This window comes from Nanorana parkeri, unplaced genomic scaffold, assembly GCF_000935625.1.
Source record: "Nanorana parkeri isolate BGI_ZX_2015 unplaced genomic scaffold, ASM93562v1 scaffold196, whole genome shotgun sequence".
Lineage (NCBI taxonomy): Eukaryota > Metazoa > Chordata > Amphibia > Anura > Dicroglossidae > Nanorana > Nanorana parkeri.
This window is the reverse complement of record NW_017306464.1, coordinates 905,487-926,936: the sequence shown is the minus strand read 5'-3', so window position 1 is coordinate 926,936 and position 21,450 is coordinate 905,487. Positions and strand designations below refer to the sequence as shown.

Sequence of the window (21,450 nt, the reverse complement as noted above, 5' to 3'; positions counted from 1 at the left end):
TCTGTGGGCTGTCCTGGAAAAACAAGTCCGATCCATGGAAGCCGCACATCACAACTTACAGGACTTAAAGGATCTGCTGCTGACGGCTTGGTGCCAGATACCGCAGCATACCTTCAGAGGTCTAGTGGAGTCCATGCCCCTATAAGCCAAGTCTGTTTTGGCGGCAAAAGGGGGACCCAATAAATATCAGGTGGGTGGTCATAATGTTATGGCTGATCTCTGTACACCACATATATTTATAATGATGTCAGTGTATGGTTTTTACATTGTCTACACCAGTATATAGAGTGTCATGTGTAAGCATTGTGCGAGCCATCATCTGCTATAACTCTGGTGCAGATTACTAAAGAAATGGGAAAAAAAAGAATAAAATCCAGACACCTTTCACATACAAGGTCCATAAAATTTTCCATTACCTATAATGACAGTGCCTGGTACAGCCCACGTTGGCTGTCCAGTTTAACATTGTGCGTCTGTGATGAATAACAGACAAATCAATTCAAAATGATACAAGAATTCAGACATATTTATCTTGCACAATATTGGAATCAGGAACAGATAAGCCTGGTACCAAGCACCACTAAACATTACAACATCAGCAGAGGAGCGGGAGGGCAAATCACAACGTGACAGCCAAGAGGATTTATCAGGAAAAACACGGGAAATGAACAACAGGTGCGTTCAGCAATGACAAATGGTTTCAAGCTACTGCGAGTACAGACATCCGTGTTGTCTCCATGTTATTTACAATGTATGAGTTTGGATGTCACAAAAGTGCATGCAAAAAAGTAACAATACTTGACACTAATGCCACTGCAATTTAACAACTTCAGCTGGTATTGCTTTATACTCTTAGGCCCGGTTCAAACCTGGGCGTTTTGTAGCGCGTTCCTACGCTCTGCAAAACGCTCAAACACCGAAATCCCATTTTTTTCTTATGGGTATGGTTCACACCTGGGCGTATTACAGGCCGTATGAACACGCTACAAAATGTCCTACGCCCAAAGAAGTACAGGAGGTTCTTTGGGGCGTTTTTGTCGCGCGTATCCATTGGGATACAGCCAGGTAGCCCTGGGAAACACACAACCAGGTAGCCCTCGTTTTTTTAACGCAAATCGCGCGACAAATGCGCATATTCGATACGCCTAGGTGTGAACCCAGCCTTAGAGTTATTGGAGTGCTGGGATCTTCCTCTCTTTGGAACTAAAGATGGAGAAGTGAGGAAGGAGATCTTGTTTCCTCTTTTTGTATCCTGCACCAGATGAGAGACATTTGAAGACACCACTAGAACCTGCAAAGGTAATTATTAGGTCAGGGGTGGGCAAACTCTGGCCTTCCAGCTGTCATGGAACTACAAATCCCATGATGCATTGCAAGATTCTCACAGCCACAGGCATGACTCCCAGAGAAAGATGCATCATGGGATTTGTAGTTTCTCCACAGCTGGAGGGCTAGAGTTTGCCCTCCTCTGTATTAGATAATGCCTAGACTTCAGCTGTAACTATTATAAAACCTACTTTGGTCCAGCTTGTTTACATCCAACTCTTCATATCTCACATCTGAAGGGCTGCTGGGGATGCAGTAATTCACTATAGTAGCCTGTGCTACACTGGTCTTTTCCAGGTGCTGCTAAAGTGACTTGCTATCTGTCAACTAAACATAGGGGGTTGCTTGCTTGGGACATCGCCATTCAGAGAACTTCTTGTATTTTTTTTTTAAGGCAAGACAAGGCAGAGAGGAGGGGCAGATAATGTCACAATCTCTGACCCGTCCTATCAGAGAATGCTTTGCATTCATTGATAGAAAATACAAAATGATTTATTAATGGGGGAGGTATCGAGTGAGTGGCCTCCTGTATTCAGTTAACAGATTGCAATTCGCCGAGCAGCACCTGGAGACCAGCGCTGCCTGTATGTAGCACAACCTACTACACTAAATGTGTGCATCCCCAGCCACCCTCTGCATGTGAGATATGAAGAATTAGATGTAACCCGGCTTGACCACTGTACATTTAAAATAAAAAAATTAAAAAAAGAGATTATTCCTGGAGTTTAGCTTTAAATAAAGTGTATGTAAAGCCAAAACTTTTCAGCTTAGGATAAGTGAATAAGGGATGTGTTAAAAATGATCAGTTCATTATCATAATTTTTTTTTTTACCTGTGTCCTGTAGGGTTGATTTCTCCTGCACTTCCTGCCCCAGAGATACAACAGGAAGCGAGAGGAAATCTCTACAAAGCGCACACTTGAGGTTGAGGTAAACAGTTTTACGTTATTTACTAAGCTCAGTAAGCCTTCACTTTGGAAAGTCAACATTCACTTTGCCAAGTGTATGAATAAAATGTATAACTGCTTTACCCTGCCAGTCCATCATTTGCTTAGGGGTGCATCAGTGCACGGAAGGGTTACCCTTCCTCTCCAAACTCGGTACAAAAGCGATTAATCCGGCACTTAAATTGCAATCACCTATTATACACAGACAGTATCATACAAAAGAACAAAATCTGTTTACGCGTTTCAGCCTTGAGCAGCCTTACTCGTTGCTTGTAATTTTTCATAGCTATGATTAAGGCTGCTCGCGGCTGAAACATGTAAGAAGATTGTGTCCTTTGTATGCTGCTATGTACAGTATAATAAGTGATTGGCACTTGGAATTGAGCACCGGATTCGCACTTTTCTAAGTGAAGAGTCTCTATTACATCAGTAAATCAATCCTATAGATACTAAGCAGCCATAGTAAAATAATAATAAGTATCCAATCAAGTGCAATGTGAATAGGTCCACTTAGCTACCTATATTAGGTCAGCCATCTTCCACCAAGAACATATATGAAATAAAACTTCTAAAACTATTCAGTTTCATCAGATGACTGTTTATTGATAATTAGCATCTCAGTGCCAAAGAATCCATACACGTCTGTGAAATACTGCATGAAGACCACACTTTACACACGCACTATTATCAGAAAATTCCAACATTCCCTTTGTCGCTATTGCGGTCATTCGGAAAGCTTTACCCCCAGTCCTGGCTAAAGGCCTAGAAAATACAACACACTGGGGTTGTGGCAGGCTGTATGTAGATAAGGAAGTGATGTCAGTCTAGCATGGCTGATGGTTACCAGAATACACCAGCAGCATAAAGTAATACGGGTTTTGTATAAAGAAAAAAAAAAGATTGAATAAAAGTAACACCTGCGTTGCTAATAGCAACCAAGATCCGCTTTGTTAGCTTAGGAAAGATGACTCCGTAGGTAACTATGGACAAAATATTCCCTTTAACCCTAGTACTTGCACATGAGCATTGTTCACCAATAGAGTAGTATTCTTAAGCCACCTTATGGTACATGAAATACATTTTGTATAAACTTTACCGTACGGTTTAATTTTTGAATTAGTAAAAGTAACACAAATGTCAAAATGCTGCAGCCCGCCGAATTCACAATTCTGTAGACAGGTCAGTAAAGTGGGAAACATTTGTGCTATAGTCTTCTAAGATATTTGAGTGCAATCAGCTTGAGGACACAATTCACTTACTGCAAATAAAGAATAAAGTCATGAGACTCTGCAGAGCCCACTATAGAGAGTCTATGGTGGGCTCTGCAGGGTCACTCTCAGGTGGGCTCTTCACCATACAAAACTATGGGGCACCTGTGATTTCTAGTTACGCCCCTGGTCAGAACAATAAACGATTTCTGAATAGTAACATTGTTTTGCTGCATCATTTTTCTTTGTCTTAAAATACGACTTTAAAGAGAACCTGTGCTTTGCTGTGCAGGGCTAAGCAACAAGTCAACTTTAAAGCTCCAGCCAGATATAAGAATGAATAAAGCTGTTTATTCATCAATACATCATGTTTTTAATGCAAAAAAAATTAATCTGAATTTGACTTGATATTAGACCTTTGCAGTCCCTGTGCAGCCAAGCTTAGACTGGAAAAGGGAGGAGCCATTCAGTTGGAACATGACAACAGCAGGAGAAGGCATGACAGAGATGAGATCTACTGCTTCTCCTTTTACTGTCCAGTCAACGCCTGGGGCGAGGAACAAAACCTGTAGACCTGTGAGTGCTACTTAACTTCAGGTTAGAAAAATCAGGTCTGCTGCTCAGGCAGACACTATTGTGCTGTGTGACAGAGCTGTGTAAATCTCAGGCCTAGGTGGACAGAAAGAGAAAGGCTTTGGCAGGTTAAATAGCAACTTGTATGTGTATTTAGCGTGCTGCCTGGAGTTCAGCTTAAAATCCGATTTCCTTTAGCGCCTCCTTCCACCGGCCTAAGGACTCTCTCCTCACCCCCATGTGACAACACCGGGTGCCTTAGCAGCCATTCATTTAACTCTGGTGCTCTGAAGTGGAAGGAAATGGAAAGTCACATGATTCTCTATACCAGGAAGTACTGCGCATTGCTCTTCCCTACCGGCAGTCAAATGAGTGTCAGGGGAGTGAACGCAAGGAGAACATGCGCCACTGGAGAGCCCAGCATTAAAATAGACACAGCACGAGTATGATTTAATACTTACAGGTCACAAGAGTGGTTCATAGTCATGCACAATATATGATTTGATCACAATACATCATTTTATAGCATCTCAAGCATGATGGGAAGGACCACAATATGGAGGAAGCAAAGGTTGCAACAAAATCTTTTATTGCATCCAGTCACGTGTCAAAAAAAAAAACGAAGCCGCTTGCAAGCAATGAGTACTGACACAGGAAGGATATTTATTAAATAAATGCGTCTTTATAACATCACACAGCCACTAGAAAGGTGTTTGCATTAAAAGGCATTGACGGGTTTAACAAGCAATACCTGGCATGTAAACTCGGTTCTCCGTCGTCTGTCTGTAAACAAATCATACAATCAAGTGCAAATTGTATGTCTGCCCCCTAAACACAGAGATAAGAAGACAAAGCCCGCTCAGGAACTGCCGCCATGGATGGGAACATCTGGACTGCAATGCGCAGGGTGGGGTGTGTAGCAACCAATCAGAAATTAGTTTTCTGTCAAGGACCAACCCAGTCGGAATTAGAAGTGAAGCTTTGAAATACTGTTTGTGTGCAGGGGAGATCTTATGCATGTAATTGCGATGTGCCTGATTACATGCGAATGGCAGCTGTTCACAAGTCTCATGGAGCAATTCATGAGATGGCTCCAATTGCAAGTGTGAATGCTGCCAAATGAAGACATGGGATGCACCCTAAGGGTCATGTCACAACAAGGGTGATCTTGATGCTGGTGGGAAATCGCCAGCGAGACTTCCTGCCAATCTCTATGGAATTGCTCCTTTGCTATAGGGACCAGCAAGATGGCCCTTTGCAAGTGAAGTGAGATTCGGCAGTGTTTGGGGCCAGCGAGGGAGCGATTCCACAGAGGTAAGTGGAAGGTTCTGCTTTTGGCAATGTTGCCCATCTGCTCAGGGTTTCTCTTATCACCCAGTCATAGCTGTAATGCACCATACCAAGTAAAAAGAACCGGTTCAGACAAAAATATGAGGCCAGCCAGTATAGTCTAGAAAAGCTGTATAGTGACTGAGTGGTGAAGGATGAGAATGACAGGCTGCAATGGCTCTGATATTTCCTGCCCAATAGCATCATGTGACCATAATGTGACATTGGGCAATCTTGCAAAGCAGCAGTGGCTTACACAGATACGGTGGACAATGCAGACCAGTGTAGGCAACCCTGCCACTCCAGGTTTTAGCATTCACCAAATTGTTGCCCGGAGTTATTGCTATCCGAATAAAATGCAAGAATGTGCAGCAGCCAATCTGTGATGATAGAAAGCAGCATATGGAACAATGATGAAATGCACAGTGTAGTAACCACAACAGCCATATATAAGGCCCAATCAATGGGACTGCATCCTATTGTAACCTAAATCAGAGAGTTTTCCCGAATTTCAGTCAACTGAAATCCAATTGGTTGCCTATTTATGGTTTGCCTGATCACATAGCAGCAAATTTAAATATACAAAATGCTTGTGAATCTTCTATTGCACAGAAGGGCCGTTTCCTACATTCTTGTAGCTCTGGATACTACCAGGCTTGGGAGTTCCAAAAGGTGACCATCTGGTACTGCACAATGACCAGTTCTACCATGACCAGTGGTACTGCACAATGACCATGCTCAATGACCAGTTCTACCATGACCAGAACCGACCATGCCACATAACCAGTGGTACTGCACAATGACCATGCTCAATGACCAGTGATACTGCACAATGACCATGCTCAATGACCAGAACCGACCATGCCACATGACCAGTGGTACTGAACAATGACCATGCACACACAACAGTTCTCTATGACAGCGGCCTGGGTGGCTTTACTTCAATCTGCCAAGCAATGACAATGGGATGGTATCTCAGAACTGAGTGCCTAGTCACGCAATAGCTAGAGTTCGACTAGACAGGATGGAGTGTAACAGAGGTCATATCATATCTCTGTTTAGTGCAAAAAGAAAAAAGCGGACAAACAGCAAAGCTGGACTGCAAGATTAAAACAGGACACAAAGGGGTTTGCATAGTTTTTTTTTTCCTCTCTAATCACTCTGTTGCAAGTCATTTTCATGAAAGAAGTGCAAAACAAAAGCAGAAACACGAATAGCATAATATTAAAGAATAAGTACACCTTAAAAAAAAAAAGTTTGAAATAGTCATTTAATGTTTCACAAATCTTTTAAATTCATTATCTTTCTTTCTGCCCAAATGTTTTGGAGGATTGCAAGAGCTCAACTAGTCTCGGAGATGGGAGGAAGCTTATTTTGCTGCATATATAGTATAATAATCTTCTGTGCTCCAACCTATTTCTAAATATATAAACCAATATACAAAAATTGCAATACAAAATTGCAGGGTTCCTCTTATTCCTCCTATTATATCACACACACACGGATTTCCTTGTCAGAGTGGATTCAAGAATACCCGGGAGGTGTTTTATTTCTTAAAGAAGCCTATGCCACATATTTGTAGATCGCTTACAGTTTTATTTTATTACCTTATTACATTATTTCAGAATTTGGGATCACTTCTTGTGGACTTTGTTTTATTATAGTATTAATGTGTGGATGAAAGCTTTGGATCACTTTATTGAGTAATTGGAGTTTATGATGTTTACACCGTGTATATGAAATCTGTATGTACAAGGTTGTTCTTTGTACACTTTTAGATGGTAGGGTTTATATAGGAGATATGAGAATTAGGCTCAGCAATTGCCTGCCACCTAAAACATCAGGGTAAGCTGGCCATACACTAGTAAAAAAATAGTTTTCGTAACATACTTCTAATTCTCTAATAGTTATTGGGGTCGAATTGATTATCGATTTTGACCTCTGTGACAAGAAAATAAAATATTGAAAGAGCTGGATGGAGATTTTTGCCTCATAGGTACTAAATTCTAACTGTGAACGTGGTTTTCATACGAGAAAGTCCATAGGATTCCAAAATTGAATATTAAAATCAAATGACAATTTGAACAACGTTCGTCAAGTCTGATGGCATTATTAAACGTTCTGATGAGTTTGTCATATGAACATTCATATGAAAATCTACCAGTATATAGCCAGCGGAAAGGGCTTCAGGGACCAGAAGAATGCAACGAATACACCCCCTCTATTACAAAACTTGCCTCCTGTCTTGGGGAGGGACAGGAAATATAATTAACATTAGGTATTTGCTGCAAATCAGCTCACCATTTTAAAACTTACATTTAAAAGGTGCACTTATCAATTAAGACTATTCAGTTATAAAACTTTATAAAATATTTAAAGCATATACAGGTAAAGGATGACCAACACAAACTACTACCCGCTAATTATCAGCTTGGTGCAAATTCAGCATTTGCTAATAAAGTAAGCAAGATATGAAGCATGTAAGGCCAATGACCAAACTCTGGTTGAAGTCACATGACCTAAAAGAACATGGCTGGAACCTCTTGGGGTCATTGGCAGGTCTACCAGGGATTATTTTAATGAAAGCTGCAGATTTAAATGTTATGAAAATTACTTTAGCATGTTATAGCTTATATGAGATTTTAGTAATTGGGTTTACATACATATATGTAAAACATTATGATTAAAATGGGAAAACCTCTTTATAAGGGCTTGCAGGCCCCAATATGTGGGACCAAACTCAGCGTACAACTGTCCGTCTCGTTGGAGGACCACTGTCTCAGAACACTGAGCCAAGCAGCTCAATAAATGGAGGCATTACATGACAACTGGTAAGACGGACAGTTGTGACCCTAAGCTCTCAGCGATGACACGCATGCAGAGCCATTCAACGTGCCAATGTAAATGTTAAGCAAAAAACAAGCATGCAAAAGGAGAGCCAAATGTGAATGAAGTACTCTCTGTGCTGCCTACAGCAACCAGCCAGCTTAGTTTCCTTTTAAATAATGGGGAAACTGGTCAGTTGCCATTAACAACACAGATAATTCCTAAGATACCTCTGACAATGAGGCCAACTGCTTACAGCAGCTGCGCTAAGAGCTAGGCATGCAGTCTCAGTGTTGTCTTAATTCGAAAGTCCATTCTACAACAGCTTTGGTACATTTTGGGTGTGCTTCCTATAGCATATCTAGGTCGCCAGCGTGCCATTATGTGACAAAATATATGACAGCGGGTGCTAAACCTTTGAGCCTTTGCTAATGTAGACAGTTGAAAAACTTGTTCCCTGGCCATAACAGTGAACCTTGCATTAAAGTTAAAGGTCCGCTTATTCTTTAGACCCCCCCACCCCCATGTAAAAACAAGGCATTAAACATAAAAAAAAAAAACCACAAAGTATACTTAACTTACTCATCTTCTGCCTGTTGTAGTCTCTCCGGTGAGATTTTGGTAAACTTCAGGATCCCAAATCTCACTAGAAGCCGCTCCTGCACTCTGCTGAGATTTGGGGTCCTTCTTTTCCAAGGAACTCAGCAGTTACACTGACCTCAGTGCTGGTAGGGGGAGGTCGGGGTATAAGGCAAGTCTATTACTTCTTTACTTTTTGGAATGTTTACCAATGCATTTTTACATGGGGGAAGAGGGAATCTAAAGAATAAGCGGATCATGTATTTTGATGCTGTTAAGTGGACAAACTGGTCTTACTCCTGAATTCTCAAAGAATTTATTTCCCCCCCCCTCATCCATAAGAATTTATGATACCTTGCACCAAGTGCCAATGACGTTCTATCCTTAGTCCAAGAAAAGGAGTAATAACAACATATAAGTTATAAAGCTATTAATATTTAAAGACAGTTACAAAACAAAGCAATCTTCAATGTAATAATATGAACACAAAGCAAAAACGGAGGGACAAATTAAACCCATATATCCGGGGCCACGTCATCCCGCAGGGAAAAAAAAAAAAAAGAGGCATGGCGGTCATTTTACAGCGACCAAAGCAAATGCCGTGTAAAGGAATCTTAACACTTTTCACGTCTAATCATACTGTAACATTAGGGGTAACTCTAAGAGTGGGGCAGTGGTCCCCCAGATTCCTAAGACCACACAAAAGTACAAGTCAGCGGATTGCAGAGAGCGGTGGCGAGGAGTGAAGTGGTGAAGCCCGGCTAGTGTCAGTTTGGGCTCTATAAAGAAGTGATACGGCGAGGCAAACGACCTTATCGGAGACAGTGCAGCCTGAATGCTTCGTCACACCTCTAAAATACAAACAGCATCATGTCAGATTGTCTGACAGTAAATTTGGGGAATAACATATATGGCAGTGAGGTGCTGCTGCCGGTATACACAACTGAACCAAAATAAAACAAAGTCAGCGGGTAAGTGGCGGAAAGTTTGACTATCTGGGGGTTCCGACAAGACCGTTCATACTATTCCTTCAATTTAATGAAGGAGTCGGCTATTTTCGAAAAGGTTTCCTCCTGCTGTTCGAGAGCGTCAAGTACGATCCCCATCGGAGTCTTCTTAAGTCCGGCGCCCTCAATCTTATTCTCGATCTTGTTCTTCATGTTACGGAGCCTCAGGGAGGCATGGATAAACATCACTGAGGAGGAAAAGGAGAAGGAAACTTAACAAAATTGGCAACCCACAAATCAATTTAGAACTAGGAGAAGGCAATGGAAGGAGAATTCTATACGAAGCCAAAAGAGACCAAGTCTGACCCAAACAGCTTGCCTGGTTAGATGTTAGATTACATCTGTCTCTAGGTGTAAAAGGTACACGTCTATCACAACTGATACTTAAAATGAACTCCAGGCAAACAGATAAATAAAACAGTCGAAATACAAATATGGGAACACGTTTAACTGCAAAAAGGTTTGCTTTTCTGTCCATTCACTCTGAAGAGTTACATACAACAGAGACGGGTTGGTGGCCTGACTTTTTTCCACTGCAGTTATGCATTACAGCCTGGTCACCTCCGTGCCTCTAGCCTGTGATTGGACAGTGAAGAAACAGCAGCAGAATGCCCCCTGCTCAATCTGTTAATGACCGGGTGACAGCATCTGTAGGTAGACGGCAGTCCGCATGTAACCGTACATGGTACGATTACATGTGGTTTTGAATAGATGACTGTTATTGGACGCAGAACAGATGCATCCAGCAACAGTCGTCTATTCGAAACTACATGTAAATCATACCATGTACATTACACGTGGACTGCCGCTTACAGATGCGGACGCTGTAACCCTGTCATTAACTTGAATGGCCATAGTGGCTGCATCTGAACGGGGACAGCTAGGATTCCTGCTGCAGGAATCCCAGATCACCCTATGTGAATGAGACCTAAAGTTCAGCTGGGCTTTAAAGTGACACTAAACTCAGGAGTTAAATCTTAAAAATGCATTCAAGTACCCTAACTATTAACAACAATGTATTTTATTTGTGTATCACTCGGCTGTAGATCCTCAAATCATCTCTGAATTGGTGGTGACAATGTCCTTCCTTCTGGAGGGTGGCTACTTTTGTTCACCATGGTCCCGGTGTGTGTTGTAAAGTAGCCACCGATCCAAGCACACTTCTGTGATGGACTACAATCTCAATACAAAATTAGTAAACTAAACCGTAGTTTGTAAACTATCATGGGAGAGAGCTTAGAGTGGTGGCTACTTTACAACACACACAGGGACCAAAAGTAGCCCCCCTCCAGAAGGAAGGACAGTGTCAGCACCAATTAAGAGATGATCCGAGGATCTACAGCCCAGTGATACACAGATGATACATTTTTGTTAATAGTTAAAAGGAGAATTATTTTTCACTCAATTGATATTCACTCAGCCTCATAATCTGAGCCGACCTGTGATAATGAAACTGTCACAGGTCGGCTCAGTAGTTTGGGAAGTGAGCGAACACATACCGGCGCTCGCTCACTTCTCAATCCTGTGCCGGCAGAGAGCCGTGACAGGGGAGGGACTGGATTCCCCCCTCCCATCCTCCAGCGCTGACTGGCAGAACGGACGGGGGAGGGTACAGCTGGCTCTGCCTCTAGATAGGCAGAGCCAGCTGTCACTCACACAGCTGGGTGGATCCAGACATAATTGTCGGGATCCTGCGGCGTCTCAGCTGTAGCGCGCGGTATACTGAGCTTTGGGTCACGGGAGGACGCTAGTTTATGTCCTCCCGTTACCCTTAGGAGAACTATGGGGAAAAGGCCTAACCCCATAGTTCTCCTTTAAGGCACTTGAAAGTATTTTTAAGATTTAACTCCGGAGCTTAGTGTCGCTTTAAACTGTACAAATGAATAAGCACACATCTGACAGCAAATGCAGAAAACTTACACAAAAGTGGCAAAGAAATTCCAAATACAAAAACCATGACGCCCCCGCACATGGATATGACAAAGTAGCTGCACAGCATGATGGACATGACAAACACGGTCGGGTATTGCTTCTTAAATTTCCTGACAAAATCCTTGTTGTGCGAGGTCCACACGAACGCCAAGAAGACCAAAGTCACCACCGTGCCTCCCAGGAGCATGTTGAAAGGACTTAAAAAGCTGAAATACAATAAGAGGCAGAAAAGCCAAAATATGTTATTTTCTAAATAATTGTGTATTTGTAATATATAGGTTATATTATATACATAGGAGAACATGATCAGTTTATCAAAAAATAATTAACATCCATCATTAAGGCTCATTCAGGCAGGCGTGCCGGAACGGACTGGATATGGTGGGAACGGGCCCCTACGGTGTGCACGCCCGTAAAAAGTCCCAATCCCGAAAGGGACAGGTGATGCGTTTAACTGCATGCAGCAGCCTGTTCTTCCCTATGGAAGATGCAGTAGCATGTAATTACATGCGGGTGCCCACACTAAAGGTGCCCATACACTGCTCGATTCTCGTACGAGAATCGCGGGAAATCCCGCGATCGTACGAGAATCGATCAGTGTAAACGGAGACGTGCGACCGTTTCTACTGTACGGTCGCACATCTTCCGTCGAACCAGCATGTTCGAACACCAGCCGGGAATCGTACGATTCTCGGCTGGTTAGAACGGTGCTCGGAAGACAAATGCCGAACCGGCCGGTGTGCGCACGCGCACACTGACCGTTCAGCATTGCGGTCATCGGAAGCCCGCCCCTCAGGGGGGCGGGCTTGCGATGATCGAGAGTGCGATCTGCCTGTCCAAGATAGGCAGATCGTACGTTTTTTTAATCCCTGTACAACCATCGCAAGACTAAGGTCTTGCGATGGTTGTAGAGTGTATGGCCACCTGTAGACTCATGCTGTCTGCAGGACGTGCAGATTCGAGTGTAATTGCGTGCAGCCGCATCCTCCCACAGGGAACACACAATTACACGCATCACCTGTCCCCCCCAAGATTGGGTCTTTTCTAGGGGCATGCATGCCGTATGGGGCCCGTTCACACCATATCCAGTGCGTTTCGGCACGGTTCTGTGCCCAGAACGCACTGGATCACATAAAGCAAGCCTCCTGCGTTCTGGGGCAGGAAGGGGCGTGGTGCCATTCATGTCAGTGGCACTGCAGACATGCCTCCTGCATTGCGATATTCCGCACCAGAATGTGTGGTACAGCAATGTGCATGCACTTTTTTTTGCGACCGCACCAGAACGCAGGCCATTGCTGTACCATGGGTTTTGGTGCAGGTGATCGCACTGCGGGTGGGAGTTGTGTCTGCAGTGCAATTATCATGAATAGCACCACACGCCCCCTCGCGCCACAGAACGCAGGAGGCTTGCTTTATGTGATCCAGAGCGTTCTTGGCATGGAACCGTGCCGGAACGCTCTGGATGTGGTGTAAATGGGGACTCAGGACGTGCACGGCCATCCAAATTTCCCCAGCGGGGACAAAGGCAGAAGTACAACCTGACTGAGGTTCTAATGTTCCCCACTCACAAAAAAAAAAAAGGCTTTAGATGCACAACAGGGTGCGACTCCTAATAATTTTGTTTTCATTTTAGTTTTGGAGAGAGTGAGGAGGATATTTGTGCTCTGTCGAGTCTTATTAATTAATTTGTGTTTTTTTAACCTTATCTAAAGTTAGATCTAAATTTGTTACAAGCATGGTTTAAAGAGGGACTCCAGGAATTTTTCTTTTATTAACCCCCGCACTGCAAGGGTTAATAAGTGCTCATTTTGTTCTAGGGGCAAAAAAAAAAGTTATACTCACCCGATCCTCGAAGTTGGCTAAACCTAACAAGTGTCTTTTCTACTCTAAACTCTGGTATGTATGTATGTATGTATGTATTTATTTATGTATGTATGTATGTATGTACTATAATAATATAGATATTATCGATTTAGTTGTGTCACCACTCCCAGAATGCTTTGCAAACGATGACTTGGTGACACTTGCTAGTTACCCAATCAGCCCTGATCCATCAGAGCAATACCCGTATCATTTGAAATGTCCAATTTAGCCCTCCACCTGCTGTGGTCAGTCTTTCTTTCCCCTCTTGCAACACGAAGAGAACGTGGCCGCCTCCAACTCTTGCGTCCAGCGCGGCAGAGGTGGGAATTAATGAGCGCCGGGTTATATTTAGCTCACAAATAGCTACTTCTGCCGGCCTGGAAAAAGTGAATAAGTTCAAAGCCGCAGGAACTGAATGTTAGCAGATGTGCGGAGACCAGAACCAACACCCAGTAATCACAGCAAGAAAATCAAAGTCAAGAGCTCAGAGCTTTCAGCATGCAGTTCTTGTACTGAACCCTTATACTCTACAAAGCAATGACTCCTTTGTACCCATAAATAAGGGAATTTAAAGTGATATTAAAGTCAAAAGGTTATTATGCTATTGTAAATGTTGATGAAAATCACTTGCAATCGATGCCGCTACTTGATGTTTAAAGGAGAACTATGGGGTCAGTGTTTTTCCCCCATAGTTCTCCTTAGGGTAACGGGAGGACACAAACTAGCGTCCTCCCGTTACCCTACGCTCAGTATAACGCGAGCTACAGCTCGCGGTATACTGCAAAGCCGCAGCCGGAGCGGATCCCGACTTAGACGTCGGGATCCGCCCAGCTGCGTGAGTGACAGTTGGCTCTGCCTATCTAGAGGCAGAGCCAGCTGTACCCGCCCCCTCCCCCGTCCGTTACGCCAGTCAGCACTGGCAGATCGAAGCGGGGAGGGGGGAATCCAGCCCCTCCCCCGGTCACGGCAGAGAGCCGTGACAGGACCGAGAGGTGAGCGAATACGCCGTTATGTGTCGCTCACTTCCCGATCTACTGAGCCGACCTGTGACAGTCTCATTGTCACAGGTCGGCTAGAACTATGAGGTGAGTGAAAAGCACTCATCTCATAGTTCTCCTTTAAAAGTTTCTGCTTCCTGCAGAATCAACTGGTACCATGAACACGGATATTCTGTTTTAGGGTGGCTTCTTTCCTTTGAAGGGTCCTATGGAGACACCCTTGTGTGTGCTAGTTAGGCTGTGTGTGACTCCACAAACACACAGGCACAGCAAGCCAACCCAGTCCTCTGCTCTCCTTTCTTTAAGTTAGTAGATGGATGGCTTCTGAAAACTGCTTTGTCCCTTGTGATCTTGTACTGGACAGGAAGTTCAGGGAAATGGAACTCAAAAAGATGGAGCTGTATGCGAACATGATGCCTGTAAGTGCTTGGGCAAAAACAAAGTAATACTCTGACTAGGGTTGCAACCAACTAATTGATCAATAATAAGCTATGAGAATAGTTGTCAACTATTCTCATTATCGATTAGTTGGTTGGATCCCCTAGGTCTCTCCTCCACGCTGGGAGGAGGGCCCAGCAAGCAGTGACGGGTGCAAAAGCCAGCCTGTTATTGCAATTTGAAATGGCCAATAGCAGGCTGGCTATTGCACCAGCCCACTACCTGCTATATTTACATTCAGCTGCCATCTGCGGAACCTTGCCACTGGCAGCTCTCATTGTCCGGGGAAAGCTCTTCTAGAAGTATTAGCGTCCAGATAAAGAACACCGGCAGGGATCACAAATGGCATTCCAGGATTCCCTCGCTCTGCCAGTAAATATTGATCGCATCCATTTCTAAGCTGCCCAAACAACACTCGGGTTTAAGAGTTCTGTGACTCAGGAGGTCCTGACAACGTACAAACTTACATTGTATAAAGCTCCAGATCCGGACCTCAGAAGAGGGTATTTCTATTATTATTCATTTGCAATATTTGTATCGAGGGGCCATAACAGATGGAGGGTGAATGGACATACCAGTGTTGCAGCCCCACCAATAAACCAGCCGCCACACATGTGAGATCGCAGCTACAGGACAGATTCTTTTTGTGGTTTTGTAGCAATAAAACTTGATGAATTTTTTTAAACCTAAACTAAAAAAAAACAAAGAAAAACAACCATTTATGTATTCCTTAAAGTGTAATAGTGGCTTGGTTATGGACATTTTTGTAAGTATTTCCATATTCCTAACAGGCAGTACATAAGCTTTAGAACAAGCCCTACCTGACCTCTGTAGCTGCAGGCACTGTGAACCCATTCATCGTTAAAAATCACAGCACAGGTGCTGAAGTCATCCATGTTGAGCTCAGCCTATCTTATTAGCCCCTCCCAGCAGTGACTCAGCAGCTCTGTTGCCCCATAGCAGCTGTGATCCAGCAGCTCAGCGCTCCCTTTTCAACAATGGCTCTGCTCCCCTGCTCCCCCCTCCTAGCAGTGACTCAGCAGCTCTCCTCCCCCTTACACTCGGCAGCTTAGTTCCCCCCATCCAAGCAGTGACTCAACAGCTCAGCTCCCCCTTTCCAACAATGGCTCTGCTCCCCCCTCCTAGCAGTGATTCAGCAGCTCAGCTCCCCTTTTCAACAATGGCTCTGCTCCCCCCTACTAGCGGTGACTCAGCAGCTCAGCTCTCCCTTTTCAGCAATGACTCAGAAGCTCAACTCCCTCATCCCCAGCAGTGACTCAGCAGCTCAGCTCCCCCATCCCTGCATTGACTCAAACTCTGCAGTCCCTTCTTCCATGAAAGTACCTTCCTGCCTGTCAACATTTTTTTTTTGGTCCTGTACACGGAGCCGTGCATGTTCAGCTCAGTGCACAAGCTGTGCATGCCAAGAGAAAGTAACCCCTGTTAGCATCCGTGCGAGTGGCACCATCAGGGCCCGGGGACACAAGCAGACCACCGGGTTAAAGATGGAAGCCCCAGCGAGGGAGGCACACAGCACTGGAGGGGATCTCTTTGGCAGGCAAGTCTGCCACAATGTGCTAATGGGAGAGGGATGGACAGGGATAAGCCTGTTGGCTCCTCCCACCACTCTACTCCCTGCACAGGCTATATACAGTACAGTGATGATGTCACTGCTACATTTATAAGGTAACATCTGGGTTTGTAAGGCACTTGGTGCACACAAAGTGGATTGATATCCTTTGTGGCTATTGAGGAATATATTTCAATGACAGTTTTTGTGCCAGGAGTTCAGCTTTACTAGAAGCTCATTTTGAGCCACGCAGGATGGGATGTATGAGTCAGCCAGGGTGAATCTCCTACTACCAACAGATGGAAGATAAGAAAAGTGCTAAGCTGAAGGGTCATGGCTGTAAATGGCACAGAGTACAGATCTAAAACTTCTCGTCGGATAGGCTGACGAAGGGGTAAGGGCAGCTAAGGAATCAAACATGGACTATCCAGGACACCAGACGGTGTTCCCAGATTCAGCGCCCCCTGGTGGAACACGTGAAGATCCACCCTCTCAGCCAACAATGGAGGGAGATTGTAGGACTGGGAAGGGTTGCCATGGAAACAGAACCCTGACCCGCAACACTCGCAATGGGGAATTGCTTAATTCACTGTATATGGATTGTGCGTTGGACTTTAATGTACAATGCTTTGGGGTGCCATTCGCAATAAATAGCACACATGGAGCAACTGCATTGTCATGCCTGGCGGCAGCACAAGTTGGTGGTGCGTTTGCACAACGCACAAGTGTGAATGGGCATAGCAAGTCCTCCAATCTTTTATTCAGCCAGTTCACCTTCCTTGCTGTACAGCTCCTCTGCCCTAAAGCACGAGACTCCACTTCTGTATGCCTCTGTGGAGCCCCAATCACAATCTAGAATATGCATTTGTATTCTGCATACCCCCCTTTCCCTCCCACCCAATCCCAGACCAGAAACATGACACTGTTAGAGCTAAAAAGAAGAAAGTCCAGTAAGAAATATCAGTAACCCTCATCTTTCATTTCAACAGCCAGTGCAAGCCTGATTGAAAATTGCATCTGGTAATCAGCAGCTGAAAATGCAAAGCATGCTCCCTGAAGTGGACGTGCAGGACGTTTTTATATCCCTAGGAGATGATTTTAATTTCCATCCAAGTAATTAGCACCTCTGCCACACTGCAGAGCCAGCAGAGGCGAGTTAAGTCACTCAGCACTGCTAACTTAGCACTCGCAGCGGAAGTGAATGTGGATGCAGAGTGGCGAGAGTGATGGAGAAGGTGGGGACAGAGCACCGGTGTCCATTTTAACTGTGGGCACACATGGCAGCGCTGGAGAAGGGTTCCTGAACCCCGATGGAGGGAATCAATTCAGCGTGGGAACGTACAATTTAATGTTTTGATGGACGAGCACGGCAAATATTCCTTGAAAAATTGTATTTATTAGTCATAAATATCCTCCTCTGCCATTTTGCTTCCGAAGCGTTCAGTGAAACTGCTGCAGGGAACTGAAGTGCCACAGAACAGCTGCTCAGTGCTAAGGAACTGAACGTGTCTCGGGTAACAATCCGAGCTCATAAATCCTGCACACTGGACAGCCAATCAATGCCATGATACTCAGGGGTGTCTTAAAGAAGGGGGGGGGGCAGGGAAGCAGGTGGGTGTGCTGGCTGCCCTTGAGACTGGAGAAGGGGCAACTGCTCCAGATTCCGCCTGCTCCATTTTTTATAAATTCAAACCATTGTGTACGGGCCTACGAACCTGAACAGACCCGGACGTAAACAGGTGCACATCCGTTTACATGCGGCCTCCCAGAGGGGTACATTGCAGGCCATTTTTGATCTAATTCAGGGGAGGGCAACTCCGGCCCTCCAGCTGTTGTGGAACTACAAGTCCCATGAGTCATTGCAAGACTGAGTTACAGGAATGACTCCTAGAGGCATGTTGGGAGTTGTAGTTAAAGCACAGCTGGAGGGCCAGAGTTGCCCACCCTTGGTCTAATCCCTGTTTAAACAATTGGAGTGACGGAAGACACGTGTGAAAAAGGAGCCTGTCAGCCCCTCCACCATTCTATACTTGCTATAAAGGCTTCTATTGAGCTGCCTCGATCTACGTTCATTCGCCAGTCAGCGATTCCCAGCGACGCATTGCTGACGGCACCTAAAATAGGCCGAGATGCTCCCAGCAATCAGTAAAGCGTCGCTGAGAACTGACATCTGGATTACTCATTCCAACCACCAGCTGGGGACTCCAGCCACAGAACATGATAACTGGCGGCTGTTATTCACATTGCGTCAGTTCAATCCACGCAGCACATGAAACATGGCGGTACATAGAGCGCTCGCGTACGCACACCGTTCATATGAAGGACCATCTCTAGGGGGCAGCAATTAAAAATAGCATTAAAGGTAACAAGGGGCACATAACATGATACCAGCACACTGCCCTAGAGGGGGGGAAAAAAGCAAACATTTCCAGAGTGTATTTATAAAGCAGTGAATCGGACACTGCTCTAAACATTCACTGCCAGTGAATCTTCCTGGTGCATGGGATTTAAATGATACTCCAGTGAATGTTTGCTGAAAGTTGCATGTGCTGCTTTATAAATTTCCCCCCTTTGGTGCTAATCATGTGACCGGAGACTCAGAATATTGCTCATTATGTTACACCCGGCCAGCCCCGGCTCTCAGCGACAGGCGGCAGCGGCTCTCGGGGTCTAAGTTATGAAGATTGCTGCTAAGAATGTTGGAGTCGGACTGGAGTGGTTGCTCATGGCAACTATTTTCTTCTCATTTCACACTTATCTGTTGTGATAGAAAATTGCTCTATTTCCAGTGTCCTATAAATAGCCTATATTACATCACCTCCACTGTCCATGCTGAATCTTGTAGTCCCCCTGAGACCCCAGCTGCCTGTAGTGGATTGTGGACATGGACAGCCCATGCTTAGCCCTGTAGTCCCTCAGCTGCCTGTAGCTGATCCTGGATGGGCACAGTCTCATGCTGCGCTATGTAGTCCTCTGCAGACCGGATGCTGAGCCTTGTAGTCCACCTGAGGCCTTGGCTACCTGTATTTGATGCTAGCTCTGAACAGTTCATGCTGAGCCTTGTAGTCCCCTGGCTGCATGTGTCTGATCATGGACCTACACATGCTGAGCCTTGCAGTCTTCCAGGCTGCATGTACCTGATTGAGGCCCTGAGTTCCATGTTGAGCCTTGTAGTACCCTAGCTGCCTGTTTCTGATCCTGTACACGGAACAGTCCACGCTGGGCCTTGTAGTACCCTAGCTGCCTGTTTCTGATCCAGGACCTACAAAGTCCATGCTGAGCCTTGTAGTCCCCCAGGCATCCTCATCTAATCCAGGACCTGCAGAGTCTATGCTGAGCCTTGTAGTCCCCCAGGCTGCCTGTATCTGATCCTGTCCCTGCAGAGTCAATGCTGAGCCTTGTAGTCCCCCAGACTGCCTGCATGTGATTCAGGACGTGTAGAGTCTATGCTGAGTCTTGTAGTCCCCCAGACTGCCTGTATCTGATGCTGAGCTGTCATGGGATCCCTCTGTGCTGCATCATGCACTGACTCACCCCACCAGGCAGAAGACGGCAGCCACCAGGGCCATGTAGTTGGTCTGGTAGTAGAGCAGGTTGCTGACCACCCTGTTGTTCCATTTGGAGATGTCTTTGAGGTCGGGGCGGGAGAAGCGATCAGTGCCGGGGAAGAAGTCATCCCAGGCCCGGAGAGGAGCCACCTGGACGTCCATGTTTCTACAGCTGTCTAGTTGGATGTTCTGCGCAGGCGCACCCAGCCCATCCGCAGCCCAATGACTTCATTCCACTGCCCAGTGCGCATGCGCCAGCTGTCAGCGCCAGTACTTCCAATGAACACCAGAGGTCGGTGTGTTAGCGCAAGTCGCCATGTTGTGGTTGTCAAATTAAAGAGAACCTGTCAGCAACAGCTCATAAAATCAAGCTGCTAATGCTGGCAATACACGTATAATTCAAAATATTCAGCAAAACATTAGTATTCACCACTATTTTACTTTGCAAGACTGAACCAAAAACCTGGAACTGCAAAATGTAAATATTTCAGGAGGAAGGCAGCGCTGATAAGAAGTACATTTAATGATAAATAGACTTTAAATAATACATCTATTTATATACATTGAATGACAAAAAAAGGACAATAGAGGAGGAGATAGAAAACAATGACCGCACTGCGCTGTAATAAATACATTGTTGCTCAGTATTCATGTTTTTAATAAAGTTATTTTTAAAAAAAAGGCGCTGAAGACAGTTTACAGTCTGTCAGCGCTGGCCCCGCCCCCCGAGTCCCGGTGCACTGTGGGAAGTGAAAGGCTGAGGCGAATATGGCGGATGCTGAAGAGCCGTGAGTATCCGTGTGTGTCCAGCTAGGGTCTCCTCTGTGTCACAGGCCGGGAGGGTGAGACCCTTCTTTTATTCTCTCTCTCTCTTTTTAGGGAGAAGAAAAGAAGGCGGATAGAAGAGCTCTCTGACAAGTTAGTGCTGGCTCAGGGGAGATGTTAGAACATGGACAGAGGAATCCCCCCTAACCCATCCCCAACCCCTTCATACAAAGGCCATGGGGGGAGAGGTGGGGCGACCTGTCAGTCACGTGACCTGTAGACCATCACCACATTGAGGAGCAGATAATATTGTCCAATGGGGCTTCACTGGAACGTAGATTGCAACTTTTGTTTCTTCCTTTTTTTTTTTTTTTTTTTGAGGGCATGTCCACCTAAAGTAAAATGTGTGCCAAAATTGTCACTTTGTTGTTTTTATTTTTATTCAGTATTTTTATTGGAAAGTTTTTGAAAGGAATACAAATAAACAAATGACATAGAAGACCCAACATTGACAGTATAGTGCAGCACATTCAGTCAGGGCC

General features: G+C 44.9%; 2 protein-coding genes and 1 long non-coding RNA gene across 4 annotated transcripts in view; 2 read left to right on the top strand and 1 right to left on the bottom strand.

Annotated features, from left to right (window-relative positions):
* Nucleotides 1-9,570: 9,570 nt before the first annotated feature.
* On the top strand, nucleotides 9,571-16,905 carry LOC108786186. The gene is made up of 3 exons (XR_001941182.1): nucleotides 9,571-9,750; nucleotides 10,122-10,123; nucleotides 16,895-16,905. It is a non-coding gene; the product is annotated as an uncharacterized LOC108786186 (long non-coding RNA).
* ARL6IP5 (ADP ribosylation factor like GTPase 6 interacting protein 5) lies at nucleotides 9,754-20,369 on the bottom strand. The gene is made up of 3 exons (XM_018555436.1): nucleotides 20,130-20,369; nucleotides 11,715-11,932; nucleotides 9,754-9,982 (listed from the first exon to the last, which is right to left on the bottom strand). Exons 1-3 carry the CDS (start codon nucleotides 20,303-20,305, stop codon nucleotides 9,810-9,812), a joined length of 567 nt encoding a protein of 188 aa, XP_018410938.1. The 5' UTR covers nucleotides 20,306-20,369; the 3' UTR covers nucleotides 9,754-9,809.
* Nucleotides 20,370-20,861: 492 nt separating this feature from the next.
* The window catches only part of UBA3 (ubiquitin like modifier activating enzyme 3), a 34,231-nt gene continuing 33,642 nt past the window's right edge, over nucleotides 20,862-21,450 (top strand). Inside the window, exons 1-2 of one of the 2 annotated variants that reach the window (XM_018555434.1) lie at nucleotides 20,875-20,931; nucleotides 21,023-21,061. In XM_018555434.1, the coding sequence (XP_018410936.1) occupies nucleotides 20,912-20,931; nucleotides 21,023-21,061 (59 nt within the window). In that variant the 5' untranslated portion in view covers nucleotides 20,875-20,911. Of the gene's footprint in view, nucleotides 20,932-21,022; nucleotides 21,062-21,450 lie in introns of both variants that reach the window. The other variant, XM_018555435.1, reaches the window with a different exon arrangement.